This window comes from Pecten maximus, chromosome 4, assembly GCF_902652985.1.
Source record: "Pecten maximus chromosome 4, xPecMax1.1, whole genome shotgun sequence".
Lineage (NCBI taxonomy): Eukaryota > Metazoa > Mollusca > Bivalvia > Pectinida > Pectinidae > Pecten > Pecten maximus.
Window position 1 is genome coordinate 295453 of NC_047018.1, and position 25612 is coordinate 321064.

Here is a 25612-nt window from a genome sequence, read left to right on the forward strand (position 1 = left end):
CTTACAGTGACCGTCCTGTCCTTGTATACAGGACCTACCTTACAGAGACCGTCCTGTCCTTGTATACAGGACCTACCTTACAGAGACCATCCTGGTCTTGTATACAGGACCTACCTTACAGAGACCATCCTGGTCTTGTATACAGGACTTACCTTACAGAGACCGTCCTGTCCTTGTATACAGGACCTACCTTACAGAGACTGTCCTGTCCTTGTATACAGGACCTACCTTACAGAGACCGTCCTGTCCTTGTATACAGGACCTACCTTACAGAGACCGTCCTGTCCTTGTATACAGGACCTACCTTACAGAGACCATCCTGTCCTTGTATACAGGACCCACCATACAGAGACCTGTCCTGGTCCTTGTATACAGGACCTACCTTACAGAGACCATCCTGTCCTTGTATACAGGACCTACCTTACAGAGACCGTCCTGTCCTTGTATACAGGACCTACCTTACAGAGACCATCCTGGTCTTGTATACAGGACCTACCTTACAGAGACTGTCCTGTCCTTGTATACAGGACCTACCTTACAGAGACCATCCTGTCCTTGTATACAGGACCTACCTTACAGAGACCGTCCTGTCCTTGTATACAGGACCTACCTTACAGAGACCGTCCTGTCCTTGTATACAGGACCCACCATACAGAGACTGTCCTGTCCTTGTATACAGGACCTACCTTACAGAGACCGTCCTGTCCTTGTATACAGGACCTACCTTACAGAGACCGTCCTGGTCTTGTATACAAAACCTACCTTACAGAGACCATCCTGTCCTTGTATACAGGACCTACCTTACAGAGACCGTCCTGTCCTTGTATACGGGACCTACCTTACAGAGACCGTCCTGTCCTTGTATACAGGACCTACCTTACAGAGACCGTCCTGTCCTTGTATACAGGACCTACCTTACAGAGACCGTCCTATCCTTGTATACAGGACCTACCTTACAGAGACTGTCCTGTCCTTGTATACAGGACCTACCTTACAGAGACCGTCCTGTCCTTGTATACAGGACCTACCTTACAGAGACCGTCCTGTCCTTGTATACAGGACCTACCTTACAGAGACCGTCCTGTCCTTGTATACAGGACCTACCTTACAGAGACCGTCCTGGTCTTGTATACAGAACCTACCTTACAGAGACCATCCTGTCCTTTTATACGGGACCTACCTTACAGAGACCATCCTGTCCTTGTATACAGGACCTACCTTACAGAGACTGTCCTGTCCTTGTATACAGGACCTACCTTACAGAGACCATCCTGTCCTTGTATACAGGACCTACCTTACAGAGACCATCCTGTCCTTGTATACAGGACCTACCTTACAGAGGCCGTCCTGGTCTTGTATACAGAACCTACCTTACAGAAACCATCCTGGTCTTGTATAAAGGACCTACCTTACAGAGACCATCCTGTCCTTGTATACAGGACCTACCTTACAGAGACTGTCCTGTCCTTGTATACAGGACCTACCTTACAGAGACCATCCTGTCCTTGTATACAGGACCTACCTTACAGAGGCCGTCCTGGTCTTGTATACAGAACCTACCTTACAGAAACCATCCTGGTCTTGTATAAAGGACCTACCTTACAGAGACTGTCCTGTCCTTGTATACAGGACCTACCTTACAGAGACTGTCCTGTCCTTGTATACAGGACCTACCTTACAGAGACTGTCCTGTCCTTGTATACAGGACCTACCTTACAGAGACCGTCCTGGTCTTGTATAAAGGACCTACCTTACAGAGACCGTCCTGTCCTTGTATACGGGACCTACCTTACAGAGACCGTCCTGTCCTTGTATACAGGACCTACCTTACAGAGACCGTCCTGTCCTTGTATACAGGACCTACCTTACAGAGACCGTCCTGTCCTTGTATACAGGACCTACCTTACAGAGACCGTCCTGGTCTTGTATACAGGACCTACCTTACAGAGACCGTCCTGTCCTTGTATACAGTACCTACCTTACAGAGACCGTCCTGGTCTTGTATACAGTACCTACCTTACAGAGACCATCCTGGTCTTGTATACAAAACCTACCTTACAGAGACCATCCTGTCCTTGTATACAGGACCTACCTTACAGAGACCATCCTGTCCTTGTATACAGGACCTACCTTACAGGGACTGTCCTGTCCTTGTATACAGGACCTACCTTACAGAGACCATCCTGTCCTTGTATACAGGACCTACCTTACAGAGACCGTCCTGTCCTTGTATACAGGACCTACCTTACAGAGACCATCCTGTCCTTTTATACGGGACCTACCTTACAGAGACCATCCTGTCCTTGTATACAGGACCTACCTTACAGAGACCGTCCTGTCCTTGTATACAGGACCTACCTTACAGAGACTGTCCTGTCCTTGTATACAGGACCTACCTTACAGAGACCATCCTGGTCTTGTATATAGAACCTACCTTACAGAAACCATCATGGTCTTGTATACAGGACCTACCTTACAGAGACCATCCTGTCCTTGTATACAGGACCTACCTTACAGAGACTGTCCTGTCCTTGTATACAGGACCTACCTTACAGAGACTGTCCTGTCCTTGTATACAGGACCTACCTTACAGAGACTGTCCTGTCCTTGTATGCAGGACCTACCTTACAGAGACCGTCCTGTCCTTGTATACAGGACCTACCTTACAGAGACTGTCCTGTCCTTGTATACAGGACCCACCTTACAAAGACCATCCTGGTCTTGTATACAGGACCTACCTTACAGAGACCATTCTGTCCTTGTATACAGGACCCACCTTACAGTTACCATCCTGTCCTTGTATACAGGACCTACCTTACAGAGACCATCCTGTCCTTGTATACAGGACCTACCTTACAGAGACTGTCCTGTCCTTGTATACAGGACCTACCTTACAGAGACTGTCCTGTCCTTGTATACAGGACCTACCTTACAGAGACTGTCCTGTCCTTGTATACAGGACCTACCTTACAGAGACCGTCCTGTCCTTGTATACAGGACCTACCTTACAGAGACCGTCCTGTCCTTGTATACAGGACCTACCTTACAGAGACTGTCCTGTCCTTGTATACAGGACCTACCTTACAGAGACTGTCCTGTCCTTGTATACAGGACCTACCTTACAGAGACTGTCCTGTCCTTGTATACAGGACCTACCTTACAGAGACCGTCCTGTCCTTGTATACAGGACCTACCTTACAGAGACCATCCTGGACTTGTATACAGGACCTACCTTACAGAGACCGTCCTGTCCTTGTATACATGACCTACCTTACAGAGACTGTCCTGTCCTTGTATACAGGACCTACCTTACAGAGACCGTCCTGTCCTTGTAAACAGGACCTACCTTACAGAGACTGTCCTGTCCTTGTATACAGGACCTACCTTACAGAGACTGTCCTGTCCTTGTATACAGGACCTACCTTACAGAGACCGTCCTGTCCTTGTATACAGGACCTACCTTACAGAGACCACCCTGGTCTTGTATACAGGACCTACCTTACAGAGACCGTCCTGGTCTTGTATACAGGACCTACCTTACAGAGACCATCCTGTCCTTGTATACAGGACCTACCTTACAGAGACCGTCCTGGTCTTGTATACAGGACCTACCTTTCAGAGACCGTCCTGTCCTTGTATACAGGACTTACCCACAGGTACTTGTGGACATGATTATGATATTTCTAATTCAAATGTTTCATTATAGACGAGTAAATTAATGTATTACAGTCGCATGCTTAATTTGAAAAAAAAATATCGTACCTCAGCCTTATAACTACTAAAAGGTAAGCAAGTAAAAGATCGAAAATCTAGGTCACCGCCTACCCTCTCGAGGAAATCCCTGTTCTCCCTGAAATATGCATTGCTTTACTGCTACAAGCCTTTGCGTCATCGATTCAGAAATTATTTTTCTTCATAGCTGGCCATCATTTAATAACTGTTGTGCACGCATTACTCAGAAATTTATATCCGAACTCAAATTAAGTTACGATCACAACGACCATTCAGTCTCCCTTTACGGAAGTGACGACAACACAGCTAGTAATGGCGTTAACACCCGATGCAGTCCGAAACATTATTTTGTAAATTATATCCGCGAAATTTAAATATTAATTTCGGACTGCATCGGGTGTTAATGCCATTACTACCTTACAGAGACCGTCCTATCCTTGTAAACAGGACCTACCTTACAGAGACCATCCTGTCCTTGTATACAGGACCTACCTTACAGAGACCGTCCTGTCCTTGTATACAGGACCTACCTTACAGAGACCGTCCTGTCCTTGTATACAGGACCTACCTTACAGAGACCATCCTGACTACCATTAGTGATGACACAGGTCATTGGGTGTCCAGTGTCTGGCGGACTGTGGACACTGGTCTGGAGATCACTGACCCACTGGTGTAACATGGGCAAGCTTCATGCAAGGAAACAATTATTAGATCAATTCATAAAACATTTTATGCTATAAAGACTTGACATTGGTCATTAAAAATTTACACAATAATGTCACATACGTTATATATATACATGTATATGTGATATTGATCACATCTGTATTGATCAAAACTGACAAATAAAGAAAACAACCCCAAAAAAAGTAAGATTTCCAATCCAAATACATTTCATGTGAATTTAGCTCATGCTGTACATGTAACTGACAATTATAACTAGAACACAGTAAGTTCAGCAAGGGCCTCACCTTGTAGCAATATATCCCCAATTATAAATTATCAGGAATATATATTGCACATATAGCTGAGGTTGACATTTGACATTTTAACTTCAACAAGAGGCCCAGACGGCCTGTATTGCTTACCTGGCTGGATTTGATCAAGCGTCAAAATTATGTTTATAATCAATTTGTTAATATCTATATTTGTTGATGTCGAACAATGCTATATATGGTTATATTTTTATGGGGTGGGGATCTCAAAGGTTTCAAAATTATAGCCAAGAAACTTATACCCTAGGGGTGGTTAAAGACCCAGGGCCTATTTTACATCATGATTGTTTTTATTTCTTTATGCCCAACAATGTTATATACGGTTATGGGGTGGGGATATCAATGGTTTCTAAGATCAAAGAAATTAAGTCCCTAGGGTTAAGGAAATACCCCAGGGCCTATATTTACAACAGGATTGCATTTTTCTCTTAATGTCAAGCAATGCTATATATTGTTATGGAGTGGAGATCTGAAAATGACCAAAATGACCTTGACCTTTAATCCAGTGAGGGGCTGTGATAGCTCAGTCTGTGTAGCCACATAGCCTCTAGTGAAGATCAAAGTTGAATGGTAATTGACACTCCCTACCCATGGCCTTTTGTGTTTCTCAGGAAGTTAAGAAATGGACTGGTCTGTGCTGAGGTGGTTGAGCAACTTTACCCCACTTGCTCTTTACGTTGTTCAGTGAAGTAGCCATTGGCTACTCTAAGGAGATTCCTGCCTCAAAATGACCCTGGCTGTTCACAGGATGATTAACCCAACAAAACAACTTTAATCCAGTGACCCTGATCTTTGGTCAATTCACTTATCCTTTAATCAGACCAATGTGCTTCATAAGTCATAACGAACTGTTCATCAGTGAAAAATACTTAACCTGACCTTTTTTACTATGACCTTGAACATTTGGACCCTGTGACCTTTACCTTTAGTCAGTTGACTCCTTATCTAGTTTAGACCAGTTTTGCTTCATAATAACATATCAAAATGTTCATCCCTAAAAGGATACAAAACTAGACCCAGTGACCTTGACCATAAGTCAGTTGATTCCTTGTCCAATTGACAGTATTTTTATAATAAGTTCATCAGTGAAAAGATACAAATGTGACCTTGACCTTCGTTCAGTTGACCCCTTGTTAAAATCCAACCAACAATTCCTCAAAGTGTCACAACAAAATGTTCATTAGTGAAATGCAACAAAATTTTACCTTGACATTTTATCTACATATGTAAGATATTATTTTTGTGAACTGAGCATCTTGACACGTTTCATAATGTAAATAAATCAATAAATACCAAAGTTCTCACCGGGAACAAAATTTATGGAAGATTGAACACACAGACAGAGTGATTAGTATAGGACACTTGTATCGCCAATATGAGGTCCTAATTGAAGCAACTGATTATTAATTTGTCTTGTTACAAATTAGTGGATATATTTACCCTGAAGTTGCAGAGTATTGCAGAGATTTATTCATGGCGGTCTGATCCAAATGTAGTTTAGAGCCATTCCTACAACAAAAACAATATTGTGAACTTTCTGTTAAAAAACATGAAGACGACATTTCTAAAAGATAGATATACTCCAAAAAGGCACTGTGGACATCTGGATTCTCACCTGTTATCGGTTAATTTCTTATTCTGTTATGATAGAAAAAATAAATTAGGTGTATTAGTACTTACTTTAGTGTGATGGTTGCCTCTGTGAAAGGAAATGTCTCTACATTAGGCATCCCACCTGCCATGCTGATTAGTGACTTTGGACTGTTCTGTATTATCTCAGCTGTGAAAGATAATGTTAGCTTGATATAAAAAAAAAATTTAAAGTTTCAAATGAATTCAGATAAAATATCATTACTACATGAAATATCCAATTAATTGAGATATTCATCATTATTTGGTTATATATTAAAAGAAAATACATCATCATGATTAAGTAGAAATTAATTTTGCTGAAAATGACCTTAATATTTGCTTATGTATACAGATTGCAAGTTTTGTCTAATGAACATGACAGGATGTTAATGCAGTGATGATCACTGAAAGTAGAGAATAAGGTTACCCTTACTAGCTCAGACGAGCAGGAATTTCCCTTTAGCCTAGTGGTACGATGTGGAGAGTATCGGTCACCTTACTAGCTCAGACTAGTGGGAATTTCTTTTTAGCCTAGTGGTACGATGTGGAGAGTATCGGTCACCCTTACTAGCTCAGACGAGCAGGAATTTCCCTTTAGCCTAGTGGTACGATGTGGAGAGTATCGGTCTAGTGGTACGATGTGGAGAGTATCGGTCACCCTTACTAGCTCAGACGAGCAGGAATTTCCCTTTAGCCTAGTGGTACGATGTGGAGAGTATCGGTCACCCTTACTAGCTCAGACGAGCAGGAATTTCCCTTTAGCCTAGTGGTACGGTGTGGAGAGTATCGGTCACCCTTACTAGCTGAGACGAGCAGGAATTTCCCTTTAGCCTAGTGGTACGATGTGGAGAGTATCGGTCACCCTTACTAGCTCAGTCGAGCAGGAATTTCCCTTTAGCCCAGTGGTAGGATGTGGAGAGTATAAGGTCACCTTACTAGCTCAGACGAGCAGGAATTTCCCTTTGGCCTAGTGGTACGATGTGGAGAGTATCGGTCACCCTTACTAGCTCAGACTAGTGGGAATTTCCCTTTAGCCTAGTGGTAGGATGTGGAGAGTATTGGTCACCCTTACTAGCTCAGACGAGCAGGAATTTCCCTTTAGCCTAGTGGTACGATGTGGAGAGTATCGGTCACCCTTACTAGCTCAGACGAGCAGGAATTTCCCTTTAGCCTAGTGGTACGATGTGGAGAGGATAAGGTCACCTTACTAGCTCAGACTAGTGGGAATTTCTTTTTAGCCTAGTGGTAGGATGTGGAGAGTATAAGGTCACCTTACTAGTTCAGACTAGGGGGTCACCTTACTAGCTCAGACTAGGGGGTCACCATACTAGCTCAGACTAGGGGGTCACCATACTAGCTCAGACTAGGGGGTCACCTTACTAGCTCAGACTAGGGGTCACCATACTAGCTCAGACTAGGGGGTCACCATACTAGCTCAGACTAGGGGGTCACCATACTAGCTCAGACTAGGGGGTCACCATACTAGCTCAGACTAGGGGTCACCATACTAGCTCAGACTAGGGGTCACCATACTAGCTCAGACTAGGGAGTCACCATACTAGCTCAGACTAGGGGGTCACCTTACTAGCTCAGACTAGGGGGTCACCTTACTAGCTCAGACTAGGGGGTCACCATACTAGCTCAGACTAGGGGGTCACCATACTAGCTCAGACTAGGGGGTCACCATACTAGCTCAGACTAGGGGATCACCATACTAGCTCAGACTATGAGGTCACCATACTAGCTCAGACTAGGGTGTCACCATACTAGCTCAGACTAGGGGGGTCACCTTACTAGCTCAGACTAGGGGGTCACCATACTAGCTCAGACTAGGGGGTCACCATACTAGCTCAGACTAGGGGTCACCATACTAGCTCAGACTAGGGGGTCACCTTACTAGCTCAGACTAGGGGGTCACCATACTAGCTCAGACTAGAAGGTCACCATACTAGCTCAGACTAGAAGGTCACCTAACTAGCTCAGACTAGGGGGTCACCTTACTAGCTCAGACTAGCGGGAATTTCTTTTTAGCCTAGTGGTAGGATGTTTGCCTTGAGAGCGAAAGGTCGTTACTTTGAGTCTCAGCGTGGGCAGGGCATTTTCATTACTCCTTCCTTTAACAGTAGTAGGATGTTTACCAGCTAAAGTATTTTGTATTACTCTATCCTATTTCTAAAGCACAAACACCATGACTGGTTGTGATACACTAAAAAAGTGTGATCAAATTCTTTTTGGCTAAGCTGAGGCGGTGTTTATATGGCTATAGAACTATATAAACTGTAACTTACTAAGGACCCTGATTGGTGATGGCTTCCTCGCCAAACTAACTTTGTTGAAGAATCGTGCATAATTCATCCTGATGTCTGTTTAACTTTTATTAGAGGAATTCTGCAACAAAACAAAATTAACAATTTTTTGTAAAAAATCAAAAACAGAATGTTTTAACCACATTATTTATTTATTTATTTATTTGTATGTGGATAGTGTATACTATACCAAATCTGCTGGAATAAAATACATCTTTTATAAAGCCACTCACAAATGGAGTGAAATAAGGGAATCGCCAAATCAATCAGTCACTTGGATGAGTTGGACATTGTTTTGCCTATGCAGAAGAAATGTTGTATCTCATATATATTTATCGACACATTTTAAACACATGTTTCTGTAAATTTTGGACTGATTCTAATGTCATACATATACCAATATATGATGCTTCGTTACCTGATAGTGCTTCCGTAGTATCTTCATTAGCGGATAGTGCCGATCTGGTAATGACCCCTTACAATGACAGTCGTGCAGACATTGTTTACATCACTCTTCTGTGTTAGAGTTACAAATAATATTTTATAGAGCATACATTATTTCTACAATTCTTTCAATTTTGAATGTTTATCTTATTTATTCTTTAAATTCAATCTATTTTCAGCATATATATTTCAGCTAAATAGTTAAGTTACTAATTTCATATCTTGTATCGATTTATAATTAAAAACATAGATCTATATAATTAAAAGAAATAATGAACGATCCCTATTTCCCGCGTTTTACGTTATGAAATCGATGTGGAAGATGTCTAAAAGAAAGTTTAAAACTTCGTCCATTGGTGAGTTTAGATAATGATTTATTTTCAACACTTAAATAATCCGTTCTCCCAATATTGGCATGGATTTCGTATATCTAATTGTATTGAATGCGAGTGTAATTTGAAAGTGAATCTCGTTCTCGTGGATCAGAGGTACATTTGACTTCCCCTTATCGTGGATTCTACAAGTGTGATCTTTACTTAATATGGGCTCACGGGTACTTGTGGACATGAGTGTGATCTACTAAATATGGGCTCACATGTACTTGTGGACGGACGTGTGATCTATCTACTAAAGGAGTGTAATCTACTAAATATGGGCTCACAGGTACTTGTGGACAGGAGTGTAATCTTTACTAAATATGGGCTCACAGGTACTTGTGGGCAGGAGTGTGATCTTTACTAAATATGGGCTCACAGGTACTTGTGGGCAGGAGTGTGAGCTACTAAATATGGACTCACAGGTACTTGTGGACAGGAGTGTAATCTAAATATGGGCTCACAGGTACTTAATGTGGACAGGAGTGTAATCTTTACTAAATATGGGCTCACAGGTACTTGTGGGCAGGAGGGTAATCTACTAAATATGGGCTCACATGTACTTGTGGACAGACGTGTGATCTATCTACTAAAGGAGTGTAATCTACTAAATATGGGCTCACAGGTACTTGTGGACAGGAGTGTAATCTTTACTAAATATGGGCTCACAGGTACTTGTGGGCAGGAGTGTGATCTTTACTAAATATGGGCTCACAGGTACTTGTGGGCAGGAGTGTGAGCTACTAAATATGGACTCACAGGTACTTGTGGACAGGAGTGTAATCTAAATATGGGCTCACAGGTACTTAATGTGGACAGGAGTGTAATCTTTACTAAATATGGGCTCACAGGTACTTGTGGGCAGGAGTGTGAGCTACAGTACTAAATATGGGCTCACAGGTACTTGAGGGCAGGAGTGTGAGCTACTAAATATGGGCTCACAGGTACTTGTGGGCAGGAGTGTAATCTATCTACTAAATATGGGCTCACAGGTACTTGTGGACAGACGTGTGATCTATCTACTAAAGGAGTGTAATCTACTAAATATGGGCTCACAGGTACTTAATGTGGACAGGAGTGTAATCTTTACTAAATATGGGCGTACAGGTACTTGTGGGCAGGAGTGTGAGCTACAGTACTAAATATGGGCTCACAGGTACTTGAGGGCAGGAGTGTGAGCTACTAAATATGGGCTCACAGGTACTTGTGGGCAGGAGTGTAATCTACTAAATATGGGCTCACAGGTACTTGTGGGCAGGAGTGTAATCTACTAAATATGGGCTCACAGGTGCTTGTGGGCAGGAGTGTAATCTTTACTAAATATGGGCTCACAGGTACTTGAGGGCAGGAGTGTGAGCTACTAAATATGGGCTCACAGGTAGTCTTGGGTAGGAGTGTAATCTACTAAATATGGGCTCACAGGTACTTGAGGGCAGGAGTGTAATCTACTAAATATGGGCTCACAGGTACTTGTGGGCAGGAGTGTGATCTACTAAATATGGGCTCACAGGTAGTCTTGGGTAGGAGTGTGATCTACTTAATATGGGCTCACAGGTACTTGTGGGCAGGAGTGTGATCTACTAAATATGGGCTCACAGGTACTTGTGGGCAGGAGTGTGATCTACTTAATATGGGCTCACAGGTACTTGTGGGCAGGAGCTGTGAGCTACTAAATATGGGCTCACAGGTACTTGTGGGCAGGAGTGTAATCTTTACTAAATATGGGCTCACAGGTACTTGTGGGCAGGAGTGTGATCTACTAAATATGGGCTCACAGGTACTTGTGGACAGGAGTGTGAGCTACTAAATATGGGCTCACAGGTACTTGTGGGCAGGAGTGTGAGCTACTAAATATGGGCTCACAGGTACTTGTGGACAGGAGTGTGATCTACTTAATATGGTGAGTAAAAAGAGAATAGATTGTTTTAATCAATTTAAAGCAGGATCGTGATAAAACGTTTTATTCTCTTATAATCTTATAAACTTGAACCACATGTATGTCCTTTGTTAAATCGTTTAACATTACGGGCAAGCTAGGTATTTTACATGCAATCATGTTAATTTAATGTATTTCATCTATAGAAATAGTTTTGAAATATTAAATCACCATACAGAACAAGACTTCTTCACTACGTAGACAATATATATAATGAATTATGCGTGGCAGTACAATATTGGTTACAAGTTTGCAGATTTCCTGTTTAAATTTGCAGATAAATCTGAGAATGGTTCTCCTTCTGTTCATGACTTCTCGGAAGCTGAAAAGATTAAGTTCCGATGTTTGCTGCTGGAGTGGTATGATGAAAAGAAACGTGATTTACCCTGGAGAAAACAGGTCAGTTTCCCACATGCTGCACTGGTAACCAGAATAGTACTAATTTCCTCATGAGAGGCCTATAGCTAATTATTAGGCATTCTTGGGTATATTCTGTGTCTCCCAAGAAAATTTAGGCCTATCGTGAGTAAATTAGAACTATCATGAGGAAATTAGAAGTGAGATACTCAAGTATCTTGAGGAAATTTGGTGTAAGTGAGGAATTTAGGCTTGGTTTGAGTGTTTTAGGCATAGACTGTTAGGAAATTAGGCATGTTTGTTTTAAACCTACATTGATGTTGTGTATGGAATTTAGAGATAGTCACTTATATACAAGTGTATTGCATATCTTTATGATGTGCGTGTCCTGCCTTGACACGTGGGTGTTGATTACTGTATACCTGGTATTTTTCGCCCCAGGTTATTTTCGCCATTGAGCAACACAAAAGATATTTGCCCCATTTTAAATTCACCCTAAACTACTTTTAAGAAATGTCTTTTCCTTGTTTACAATCGGAAAATTCCGTTCGGAATTCTCGATACAGTTGCACTCGGAAAACACTCAGGATTTATCGAGTTCCCCAATTTTCTTTTCGTCGCATATCCCGCTTGGGTGTGAAATGTAATCAGGTGTTAAATATACAACGTTTACCTGTGTTCAGATATACTTTTAGCCTATATTGACTCAATTAGTATCAGGTATGCATGATCGATTTTAAGCAAACACGATGAATTGTAAGTTCACCGTGACGTGACTTATTATATTACTGACCAGTGTTTTCTCTTGTTCACTTGTACATCGATGGGAGTCACAAGCGACGGTGAACTCATAAAATCAGCCTTCATCATAAAAAGAATTTGATGCTATTTTGTGTGCATTATTGTAAAAAATGACTGGATATTTAAAGTATTTATAGCTTTTTTTAAAATCAAATATACTAAACCTAGTATGCTATCTTAGCATGCACATATTCTCGATTTAACTCAACGCGATATTGCAAATTTACTAGTAGACCTAGATTTAAATCTAGATTTTATTTCACATGCATAGATTGTAATAAAACAATTAATTATTTTATATCGTATACATATATAACACATGTTGCTTGTGATTGTATAGAAACAAAACACACTTGAAAAGTACGAGGGTATATATGTTTTGGATCTGACTACAGTTGGCCTATCTACGATGACTTGTAAATCCTTCAATTCAGCTTGAAATTTTCGCCGTCATCTTAAATTCGTCCTATCATCAAAGGGCGAAAAAGGCGAAAATTAAACGGGGGTGAAAATTACCAGTTATACAGTATATCATAAAATTAATGAGTGTTTGTTGTTTAAATGGGTCTAATTTGATGAACTAAAGGTAAATTTTTATATGACTGCATTTTATCTAATTATTTATTAACTGACAGATCATTTCTCCCAAACAGGCTCTCAACCCAGACATCAACCAAAGGGCCTATGCTGGTAAGGAATGTTGTGCTTGCCTATGACTTTGTTTTTGTCGATAAACAAATTTGTCTTTATATATGCATGCAGATACAGAATACTTTGGTTTTTAGATTTTTATATTTCTTTCTTGTTGAACAGTTATGGTGTCATACCTTTCCTGTTGAACGGTTTGGGTGTCAGATTTCTTTTCCGATGAACAATTTGGGTGTTGGATACCCACCCATTGAACAGTTTGATTGTCACATACTTTTCCCGTCGAACAGTTTGGTTGTCACAAACCTTTCCTGTTGAGTAGTTTAGTTGTCACATACCTTTCCTAATGAAACGTTTAGTTGTCACATACTTTTCATATTGACCAGTTTAGTTGTCACATACCTTTCCTATTGAACAGTTTAGTTGTCACATACGTTTCATATTGAACAGTTTAGTTGTCACATACCTTTCCTGTTGAACAGTTTGGTTGTCTCATACCTTTCCTGTTGAACAGTTTGGTTGTCACATACCTTTCCTATTGAACAGTTTAGTTGTCACATACCTTTCCTATTGAACAGTTTGGTTGTCACATACCTTTCTTATTGAACAGTTTAGTTGTCACATACCTTTCCTATTGAACAGTTAAGTTGTCACATACCTTTCCCATTGAACAGTTAAGTTGTCACATACCTTTCCTATTGAACAGTTTAGTTGTCACATACCTTTTTTGTTGAACAGTTTGGGTGTCAGAAGTTATGTTGCAGCAAACCCAGGTTGCAACAGTGATCAACTACTACAACACATGGATGGAAAAATGGCCCAAGCTCCAGGACCTGGCCAAAGTGAACTTAGAGGTAAGGTTATAACTAAATATACTACAATTTACAGTGAATCGGTCAGTGTAGGAATATACAACTCCAGGTGTTGCAGGTTAAAACAATGGCTGCAAGTTACTGTATGCCTAGAGAGCTTTCAAATGTTTTATAGCCTGGTAAACTAGTTACAGTAATGTTTTATAGCCCAGTAAACTAGTTACAGTAATGTTTTATAGCCTGGTAAACTAGTTACAGTAATGTTTTATAGCTTGGTGAACTAGTTACAGTGATGTTTTATAGCCTGGTAAACTAGTTACAGTAATGTTTTATAGCCTGGTAAACTAGTTACAGTAATGTTTTATAGCCGGATAAACTAGTTACAGTGATGTTTTATAGCCTGGTAAACTAGTTACAGTGATGTTTTATAGCCGGATAAACTAGTTACAGTAATGTTTTATAGCCTGGTAAACTAGTTACAGTGATGTTTTATAGCCAGATAAACAAGTTACAGTAATGTTTTATAGCCTGGTAAACTAGTTACAGTGATGTTTTATAGCCTGGTAAACTAGTTACAGTAATGTTTTATAGCCTGATAAACTAGTTACAGTAATGTTTTATAGCCTGGTAAACTAGTTACAGTGATGTTTTATAGCCGGGTAAACTAGTTACAGTAATGTTTTATAGCCGTATAAATTAGTTACAGTAATGTTTTATAGCCTGGTAAACTAGTTACAGTAATGTTTTATAGCCTTGTAAACTAGTAACAGTAATGTTTTATAGCCTGGTAAACTAGTTACAGTAATGTTTTATAGCCTGGTAAACTAGTTACAGTGATGTTTTATAGCCTGGTAAACTAGTTACAGTGATGTTTTATAGCCTGGTAAACTAGTTACAGTGATGTTTTATAGCCTGGTAAACTTGTTACAGTGATGTTTTATAGCCTGGTAAACTAGTTACAGTGATGTTTTATAGCCTGGTAAACTTGTTACAGTAATGTTTTATAGCCTGGTAAACTAGTTACAGTAATGTTTATAGCCTGGTAAACTAGTTACAGTAATGTTTATAGCTAGGTAAACTAGTTACAGTAATGTTTTATAACCGGATAAACTAGTTACAGTAATGTTTTATAGCCTGGTAAACTAGTTACAGTAATGTTTTATAACCGGATAAACTAGTTACAGTAATGTTTATAGCTAGGTAAACAAGTTACAGTAATGTTTTATAGCCTGGTAAACTAGTTACAGTAATGTTTTATAGCCTGGTAAACTAGTTACAGTAATGTTTTATAGCTTGGTGAACTAGTTACAGTGATGTTTTATAGCCTGGTAAACTAGTTACAGTAATGTTTTATAGCCTGGTAAACTAGTTACAGTAATGTTTTATAGCCGGATAAACTAGTTACAGTGATGTTTTATAGCCTGGTAAACTAGTTACAGTGATGTTTTATAGCCGGATAAACTAGTTACAGTAATGTTTTATAGCCTGGTAAACTAGTTACAGTGATGTTTTATAGCCAGATAAACAAGTTACAGTAATGTTTTATAGCCTGGTAAACTAGTTACAGTGATGTTTTATAGCCTGGTAAACTAGTTACAGTAATGTTTTATAGCCTGATAAACTAGTTACAGTAATGTTTTATAGCCTGGTAAACTAGTTACAGTGATGTTTTATAGCCGGGTAAACTAGTTACAGTAATGTTTTATAGCCGTATAAATTAGTTACAGTAATGTTTTATAGCCTGGTAAACTAGTTACAGTAATGTTTTATAGCCTGGTAAACTAGTTACAGTAATGTTTTATAGCCTGGTAAACTAGTTACAGTAATGTTTTATAGCCTGGTAAACTAGTTACAGTGATGTTTTATAGCCTGGTAAACTACTTACAGTGATGTTTTATAGCCTGGTAAACTAGTAACAGTGATGTTTTATAGCCTGGTAAACTAGTTACAGTGGTTTTTTCATAGCTAGGTAAACTAGTTACAGTGATGTTTTATAGCCTGGTAAACTAGTTACAGTAATGTTTTTTAGCCTGGTAAACTAGTTACAGTAATGTTTTATAGCCAGATAAACTAGTTACAGTAATGTTTTATAGCCTTGTAAACTAGTAACAGTAATGTTTTATAGCCTGGTAAACTAGTTACAGTAATGTTTTATAGCCTGGTAAACTAGTTACAGTGATGTTTTATAGCCTGGTAAACTAGTTACAGTGATGTTTTATAGCCTGGTAAACTAGTTACAGTGATGTTTTATAGCCTGGTAAACTTGTTACAGTAATGTTTTATAGCCTGGTAAACTAGTTACAGTAATGTTTATAGCCTGGTAAACTAGTTACAGTAATGTTTATAGCTAGGTAAACTAGTTACAGTAATGTTTTATAACCGGATAAACTAGTTACAGTAATGTTTTATAGCCTGGTAAACTAGTTACAGTAATGTTTTATAACCGGATAAACTAGTTACAGTAATGTTTATAGCTAGGTAAACAAGTTACAGTAATGTTTTATAGCCTGGTAAACTAGTTACAGTAATGTTTTATAGCCTGGTAAACTAGTTACAGTAATGTTTTATAGCCTGGCAAACTAGTTACAGTGATGTTTTATAGCCTGGTAAACTAGTTACAGTAATGTTTTATAGCCTGGTAAACTAGTTACAGTGATGTTTTATAGCCGGATAAAATAGTTACAGTAATGTTTTATAGCCTGGTAAACAAGTTACAGTGATGTTTTATAGCCTGGTAAACTAGTTACAGTAATGTTTTATAGCCAGGTAAACTAGTTACAGTAATGTTTTATAGCCAGGTAAACTAGTTACAGTAATGTTTTATAGCCTGGTAAACTAGTTACAGTAATGTTTTATAGCCCAGTAAACTAGTTACAGTGATGTTTTATAGCCTGGTAAACTACATTGTAGTTACAGTAATGTTTTATAGCCTGGTAAACTAGTTACAGTAATGTTTTATAGCCCGGTAAACTAGTTACAGTGATGTTTTATAGCCTGGTAAACTAGTTACAGTAATGTTTTATAGCCTGGTAAACTACATTGTAGTTACAGTAATGTTTTATAGCCTGGTAAACTAGTTACAGTAATGTTTTATAGCCTGGTAAACTAGTTACAGTAATGTTTTATAGCCTGGTAAACTAGTTACAGTAATGTTTTATAGCCGGATAAACTAGTTACAGTAATGTTTTATAGCTAGGTAAACTAGTTACAGTGATGTTTTATAGCCTGGTAAACTAGTTACAGTAATGTTTTATAGCCTAGTAAACTAGTTACAGTGATGTTTTATAGCCGGATAAACTAGTTACAGTAATGTTTTATAGCTAGGTAAACTAGTTACAGTGATGTTTTATAGCCTGGTAAACTAGTTACAGTAATGTTTTATAGCCTGGTAAACTAGTTACACTAATGTTTTATAGCCTGGTAAACTAGTTACAGTAATGTTTTATAGCCTGGTAAACTAGTTACAGTAATGTTTTATAGCCAGATAAACTAGTTACAGTGATGTTTTATAGCCTGGTAAACTAGTTACAGTAATGTTTTATAGCCTGGTAAACTAGTTACAGTAATGTTTTATAGCCTGGTAAACTAGTTACAGTAATGTTTTATAGCCTGGTAAACTAGTTACAGTAATGTTTTATAGCCTGGTAAACTAGTTACAGTAATGTTTTATAGCCTGGTAAACTAGTTACAGTAATGTTTTATAGCCTGGTAAACTAGTTACAGTAATGTTTTATAGCCTGGTAAACTAGTTACAGTGATGTTTTATAGCCTGGTAAACTAGTTACAGTAATGTTTATAGCTAGGTAAACTAGTTACAGTAATGTTTTATAGCCTGGTAAACTAGTTACAGTGATGTTTTATAGCCTGGTAAACTAGTTACAGTGATGTTTTATAGCCTGGTAAACTAGTTACAGTGATGTTTTATAGCCTGGTAAACTTGTTACAGTAATGTTTTATAGCCTGGTAAACTAGTTACAGTAATGTTTATAGCCTGGTAAACTAGTTACAGTAATGTTTATAGCTAGGTAAACTAGTTACAGTAATGTTTTATAACCGGATAAACTAGTTACAGTAATGTTTTATAGCCTGGTAAACTAGTTACAGTAATGTTTTATAACCGGATAAACTAGTTACAGTAATGTTTATAGCTAGGTAAACAAGTTACAGTAATGTTTTATAGCCTGGTAAACTAGTTACAGTAATGTTTTATAGCCTGGTAAACTAGTTACAGTAATGTTTTATAGCCTGGCAAACTAGTTACAGTGATGTTTTATAGCCTGGTAAACTAGTTACAGTAATGTTTTATAGCCTGGTAAACTAGTTACAGTGATGTTTTATAGCCGGATAAAATAGTTACAGTAATGTTTTATAGCCTGGTAAACAAGTTACAGTGATGTTTTATAGCCTGGTAAACTAGTTACAGTAATGTTTTATAGCCAGGTAAACTAGTTACAGTAATGTTTTATAGCCAGGTAAACTAGTTACAGTAATGTTTTATAGCCTGGTAAACTAGTTAAAGTGATGTTTTATAGCCTGGTAAACTAGTTACAGTAATGTTTTATAGCCCAGTAAACTAGTTACAGTGATGTTTTATAGCCTGGTAAACTACATTGTAGTTACAGTAATGTTTTATAGCCTGGTAAACTAGTTACAGTAATGTTTTATAGCCTGGTAAACTAGTTACAGTAATGTTTTATAGCCCGGTAAACTAGTTACAGTGATGTTTTATAGCCTGGTAAACTAGTTACAGTAATGTTTTATAGCCTGGTAAACTACATTGTAGTTACAGTAATGTTTTATAGCCTGGTAAACTAGTTACAGTAATGTTTTATAGCCTGGTAAACTAGTTACAGTAATGTTTTATAGCCTGGTAAACTAGTTACAGTAATGTTTTATAGCCGGATAAACTAGTTACAGTAATGTTTTATAGCTAGGTAAACTAGTTACAGTGATGTTTTATAGCCTGGTAAACTAGTTACAGTAATGTTTTATAGCCTAGTAAACTAGTTACAGTGATGTTTTATAGCCGGATAAACTAGTTACAGTAATGTTTTATAGCTAGGTAAACTAGTTACAGTGATGTTTTATAGCCTGGTAAACTAGTTACAGTAATGTTTTATAGCCTGGTAAACTAGTTACACTAATGTTTTATAGCCTGGTAAACTAGTTACAGTAATGTTTTATAGCCTGGTAAACTAGTTACAGTAATGTTTTATAGCCAGATAAACTAGTTACAGTGATGTTTTATAGCCTGGTAAACTAGTTACAGTAATGTTTTATAGCCTGGTAAACTAGTTACAGTGATGTTTTATAGCCGGGTAAACTAGTTACAGTAATGTTTATAGCTAGGTAAACTAGTTACAGTAATGTTTTATAGCCTGGCAAACTAGTTACAGTGATGTTTTATAGCCTGGTAAACTAGTTACAGTGATGTTTTATAGCCAGGTAAACTAGTTACAGTGATGTTTTATAGCCTGGTAAACTAGTTACAGTGATGTTTTATAGCCTGATAAACTAGTTACAGTGATGTTTTATAGCCTGGTAAACTAGTTACAGTGATGTTTTATAGCCCGGTAAACTAGTTACAGTGATGTTTTATAGCCAGGTAAACTAGTTACAGTAATGTTTTATAGCCTGGTAAACTAGTTACAGTGATGTTTTATAGCCTGGTAAACTAGTTACAGTAATGTTTTATAGCCTGGTAAACTAGTTACAGTAATGTTTTATAGCCTCGTAAACTAGTTACAGTGATGTTTTATAGCCAGATAAACTAATTACAGTGATGTTTTATAGCCGGGTAAACTAGTTACAGTAATGTTTTATAGCCTCGTAAACTAGTTACAGTGATGTTTTATAGCCTGGTAAACAAGTTACAGTGGTGTTTTATAGCCTGGTAAACTAGTTACAGTGATGTTTTATAGCCCGGTAAACTAGTTACAGTAATGTTTTATAGCCTGGTAAACTACATTGTAGTTACAGTGATGTTTTATAGCCTGGTAAACTAGTTACAGTAATGTTTTATAGCCAGGTAAACTAGTTACAGTAATGTTTTATAGCCAGGTAAACTAGTTACAGTAATGTTTTATAGCCTGGTAAACTAGTTAAAGTGATGTTTTATAGCCTGGTAAACTAGTTACAGTAATGTTTTATAGCCCAGTAAACTAGTTACAGTGATGTTTTATAGCCTGGTAAACTACATTGTAGTTACAGTAATGTTTTATAGCCTGGTAAACTAGTTACAGTAATGTTTTATAGCCTGGTAAACTAGTTACAGTAATGTTTTATAGCCCGGTAAACTAGTTACAGTGATGTTTTATAGCCTGGTAAACTAGTTACAGTAATGTTTTATAGCCTGGTAAACTACATTGTAGTTACAGTAATGTTTTATAGCCTGGTAAACTAGTTACAGTAATGTTTTATAGCCTGGTAAACTAGTTACAGTAATGTTTTATAGCCTGGTAAACTAGTTACAGTAATGTTTTATAGCCGGATAAACTAGTTACAGTAATGTTTTATAGCTAGGTAAACTAGTTACAGTGATGTTTTATAGCCTGGTAAACTAGTTACAGTAATGTTTTATAGCCTAGTAAACTAGTTACAGTGATGTTTTATAGCCGGATAAACTAGTTACAGTAATGTTTTATAGCTAGGTAAACTAGTTACAGTGATGTTTTATAGCCTGGTAAACTAGTTACAGTAATGTTTTATAGCCTGGTAAACTAGTTACACTAATGTTTTATAGCCTGGTAAACTAGTTACAGTAATGTTTTATAGCCTGGTAAACTAGTTACAGTAATGTTTTATAGCCAGATAAACTAGTTACAGTGATGTTTTATAGCCTGGTAAACTAGTTACAGTAATGTTTTATAGCCTGGTAAACTAGTTACAGTAATGTTTTATAGCCTGGTAAACTAGTTACAGTAATGTTTTATAGCCTGGTAAACTAGTTACAGTAATGTTTTAAAGCCTGGTAAACTAGTTACAGTAATGTTTTATAGCCTGGTAAACTAGTTACAGTAATGTTTTATAGCCTGGTAAACTAGTTACAGTAATGTTTTATAGCCTGGTAAACTAGTTACAGTGATGTTTTATAGCCTGGTAAACTAGTTACAGTAATGTTTATAGCTAGGTAAACTAGTTACAGTAATGTTTTATAGCCTGGTAAACTAGTTACAGTGATGTTTTATAGCCGGGTAAACTAGTTACAGTAATGTTTATAGCTAGGTAAACTAGTTACAGTAATGTTTTATAGCCTGGCAAACTAGTTACAGTGATGTTTTATAGCCTGGTTAACTAGTTACAGTGATGTTTTATAGCCAGGTAAACTAGTTACAGTGATGTTTTATAGCCTGGTAAACTAGTTACAGTGATGTTTTATAGCCTGATAAACTAGTTACAGTGATGTTTTATAGCCTGGTAAACTAGTTACAGTGATGTTTTATAGCCCGGTAAACTAGTTACAGTGATGTTTTATAGCCAGGTAAACTAGTTACAGTAATGTTTTATAGCCTGGTAAACTAGTTACAGTGATGTTTTATAGCCTGGTAAACTAGTTACAGTAATGTTTTATAGCCTGGTAAACTAGTTACAGTAATGTTTTATAGCCTCGTAAACTAGTTACAGTGATGTTTTATAGCCAGATAAACTAATTACAGTGATGTTTTATAGCCGGGTAAACTAGTTACAGTAATGTTTTATAGCCTCGTAAACTAGTTACAGTGATGTTTTATAGCCTGGTAAACAAGTTACAGTGGTGTTTTATAGCCTGGTAAACTAGTTACAGTGATGTTTTATAGCCTGGTAAACTAGTTACAGTGATGTTTTATAGCCTGGTAAACTAGTTACAGTAATGTTTTATAGCCTGGTAAACTAGTTACAGTGATGTTTTATAGCCTGGTAAACTAGTTACAGTGATGTTTTATAGCCTGGTAAACTAGTTACAGTGATGTTTTATAGCCGGATAAACTAGTTACAGTAATGTTTTATAGCCTGGTAAACTAGTTACAGTGATGTTTTATAGCCTGGTAAACTAGTTACAGTAATGTTTTATAGCCCGGTAAACTAGTTACAGTGATGTTTTATAGTCTGGTAAACTAGTTACAGTAATGTTTTATAGCCTGGTAAACTAGTTACTGTAATGTTTTATAGCCCAGTAAACTAGTTACAGTAATGTTTTATAGCCTGGTAAACTAATTACTGTGATGATTTATAGCCTGGTAAACTAGTTACAGTGATGTTTTTTAGTCTGGTAAACTAGTTACAGTAATGTTTTATAGCCTGGTAATATTTCAATTTTATTAATCATATATGATACACTCAAACAAATATTTATATTAAATTGAAGATTTCTGAATTGCAGATGACAATGTTTGAAACTTCACGTTCTAGGAAATTATGGAAACATAAAATTGAATATTTCAGGAAGTGAATGAGTTATGGTCAGGCCTGGGGTACTACTCAAGGGGACGCAGACTCCATGAAGGGGCCAAAAAGGTCAGACAAATTTTCTGAGAGTGTTTAATTGACTATTCAACTCTATTAACAACTCTATTTCAAACCTTACAGTTAAAAAGCTTTAAATTGAGATATTTAGCATGCCTACTCAAGTTCTCAGGGGTGAAATAGGTTTCAGTCTGTATTAAAACAATGATTTCTTGAAAGCTTAGAGACCTGATATTAGGCCAATTGTATGCTGGAATGAAGGACTAGAAAATTTATTATGAATGAACCTAGTCCACTGTGATATTTGAATAAGGTGGTAATCAGCAAAGTATCTGCAGAAATCACCTTGATGTAGATGGCTCAATGGTGAAATAGTCTGCATACAAGGAAATAACACCTGTTTTATTCTGGATTCTAATAAATCAATATTAACGTTTGTTTGAAAAACTATGGTATTAATTCTTACATTATTTAAGCATCAGGGAATATATTGTATCATTCAACATAGTTTTGTAATTTTGTAACGATTTATATGCTTTGACCCCGAGATTGATGTGAAAACATAGGAAGGTTTTAAAGTATACATGTATGATGATGGGAAATTAATTATTTTGTTCAGGTTGTGGAGGAGTTGGGAGGTGAGATGCCAAAAACAGCAGATGACCTTCAGAGGCTGCTGCCAGGGGTCGGTCGATACACTGCAGGGGCCATAGCTTCAATAGCCTATAATCAGGTATGAGCAGTTCACATGAAATACTTGAAATCTTACAGCACAAAAATAATTCACAAAGTCAACATTTTTAGATGACCTGTAGTCATTGTTCTTTGTCTGTCGTGTGTAAACTTTTCATATTTCAAACTTCTTCATAAGTTCCAATGGTGGGATTATAGCTGAAACTTGCCTGGAATGATCCCGAGAGGGTCGTGACAAAGCGTTATTTTTTGGGCTGGTAGCCATCTTGAAAAACACATTTTAAACATCTCCAGTTCCGCGGGTGCCATTGAGCTGGAAATTGGTTAGGATGTTAAGGAAGGGAAGCCAACAAAGTATTGTTATTTTTCAGCTTTGCAGCCGTGGCAGCCATTTTGTAACATGATTGCGCAATCAAGGTTTTCCTAAACAACATCTATTTCAAACTTCTTCTCAAATTCCATCAGCTGGATTCAGCTCAAACTTGGCTTCAATGATCCTGAGATAGTCCTGACCAAGTGTGGTTATTTTTCTGGTCAGTCAAAAATCCACAATGGCCGCCATTGCCTACAGTGCCACTACACTTGCTAATGAGTTTGTAACTACAATAGTACAAGGGTCTTTAGAGTCAGATGACTGTTAAGGTCCATGGGCCTCTTGTTCATTAAAAATTCATTGTTATGATATAAATATAAATGTTTGTATTAATTTATTACTTTGTCACACCATGTTATCTGACATATATATAGGGTAGACAACCCATGAGTTCTGGTCATTAATGTTATTGTATATCTCCAGACATAGGAACATGGTTTAAGTATAAAACCGCCACATAAGTCGAATATTTTACTTGGTCCAGTCAACTTTGACTTTTCCATGTTGACCTCCCTTGAGGATATCAGTTATCTACAGTTATCAAAGGCTGCCCTGCAGACTGCCGTCATCATGGTGAATATATCCTTTGGTGAAAAGTATTTGTGATGTCATGATACAAGTTGTATAGAATTAGTAGAACTACTGGTCTGATTGGAAGTAAATTGTTTGTATTTAAATTAGACAGCTGTATTACAAGTTTATAAATATTGAACATGTAGGTTACTGGGCTTGTGGATGGAAATGTGATCCGTGTGTTGTGTCGAATGAGGATTATGGGAGGAGACAGCACTGGACAAGCAGTACAGGATAAACTGTGGTAGGTATTAATTATAGTCTGACAGGTAAACTGTGGTAGGTATTAATTATAGTCTGACAGGACGATAAACTGTGGTAGGTATTAATTATAGTCTGACAGGTAAACTGTGGTAGGTATTAATTATAGTCTGACAGGACGATAAACTGTGGTAGGTATTAATTATAGTCTGACAGGTAAACTGTGGTAGGTATTAATTATAGTCTGACAGGACGATAAACTGTGGTAGGTATTAATTATAGTCTGACAGGTAAACTGTGGTAGGTATTAATTATAGTCTGACAGGACGATAAACTGTGGTAGGTATTAATTATAGTCTGACAGGACGATAAACTGTGGTAGGTATTAATTATAGTCTGACAGGACGATAAACTGTGGTAGGTATTAATTATAGTCTGACAGATAAACTGTGGTAGGTATTAATTATAGTCTGACAGGTAAACTGTGGTAGGTATTAATTATAGTCTGACAGGACGATAAACTGTGGTAGGTATTAATTATAGTCTGACAGGTAAACTGTGGTAGGTATTAATTATAGTCTGACAGGTAAACTGTGGTAGGTATTAATTATAGTCTGACAGGACGATAAACTGTGGTAGGTATTAATTATAGTCTGACAGGTAAACTGTGGTAGGTATTAATTATAGTCTGACAGGTAAACTGTGGTAGGTATTAATTATAGTCTGACAGGTAAACTGTGGTAGGTATTAATTATAGTCTGACAGGACGATAAACTGTGGTAGGTATTAATTATAGTCTGACAGGTAAACTGTGGTAGGTATTAATTATAGTCTGACAGGACGATAAACTGTGGTAGGTATTAATTATAGTCTGACAGGACGATAAACTGTGGTAGGTATTAATTATAGTCTGACAGGTAAACTGTGGTAGGTATTAATTATAGTCTGACAGGGACGATAAACTGTGGTAGGTATTAATTATAGTCTGACAGGTAAAACTGTGGTAGGTATTAATTATAGTCTGACAGGACGATAAACTGTGGTAGGTATTAATTATAGTCTGACAGGTAAACTGGTAGGTATTAATTATAGTCTGACAGGTAAACCGTGGTAGGTATTAATTATAGTCTGACAGGTAAACTGTGGTAGGTATTAATTATAGTCTGACAGGACGATAAACTGTGGTAGGTATTAATTATAGTCTGACAGGTAAACCGTGGTAGGTATTAATTATAGTCTGACAGGACGATAAACTGTGGTAGGTATTAATTATAGTCTGACAGGACGATAAAC

At 37.6% G+C, this 25612-nt stretch overlaps 2 protein-coding genes across 2 annotated transcripts in view; one reads left to right on the forward strand and one right to left on the reverse strand.

Moving 5' to 3' along the window:
* Positions 1-9175, reverse strand: part of LOC117324897 (kynurenine/alpha-aminoadipate aminotransferase, mitochondrial-like) — a 35806-nt gene extending 26631 nt beyond the window's left edge. The window contains exons 1-5 of the mRNA XM_033880726.1: positions 9084-9175; positions 8648-8747; positions 6408-6507; positions 6168-6236; positions 4301-4418 (exon numbers count right to left, since the gene is read on the reverse strand). Coding sequence (XP_033736617.1) covers positions 4301-4418; positions 6168-6236; positions 6408-6507; positions 8648-8714 — 354 coding nt within the window. The 5' untranslated portion in view covers positions 8715-8747; positions 9084-9175. The remainder of the gene's footprint in view (positions 1-4300; positions 4419-6167; positions 6237-6407; positions 6508-8647; positions 8748-9083) is intronic.
* A 222-nt stretch (positions 9176-9397) lies between these two features.
* LOC117324899 (adenine DNA glycosylase-like) overlaps positions 9398-25612 on the forward strand; it is a 47806-nt gene continuing 31591 nt past the window's right edge. Inside the window, exons 1-7 of the mRNA XM_033880728.1 lie at positions 9398-9465; positions 11697-11818; positions 13231-13267; positions 13964-14079; positions 22459-22530; positions 23099-23212; positions 24265-24362. Coding sequence (XP_033736619.1) covers positions 9414-9465; positions 11697-11818; positions 13231-13267; positions 13964-14079; positions 22459-22530; positions 23099-23212; positions 24265-24362 — 611 coding nt within the window. The 5' untranslated portion in view covers positions 9398-9413. The remainder of the gene's footprint in view (positions 9466-11696; positions 11819-13230; positions 13268-13963; positions 14080-22458; positions 22531-23098; positions 23213-24264; positions 24363-25612) is intronic.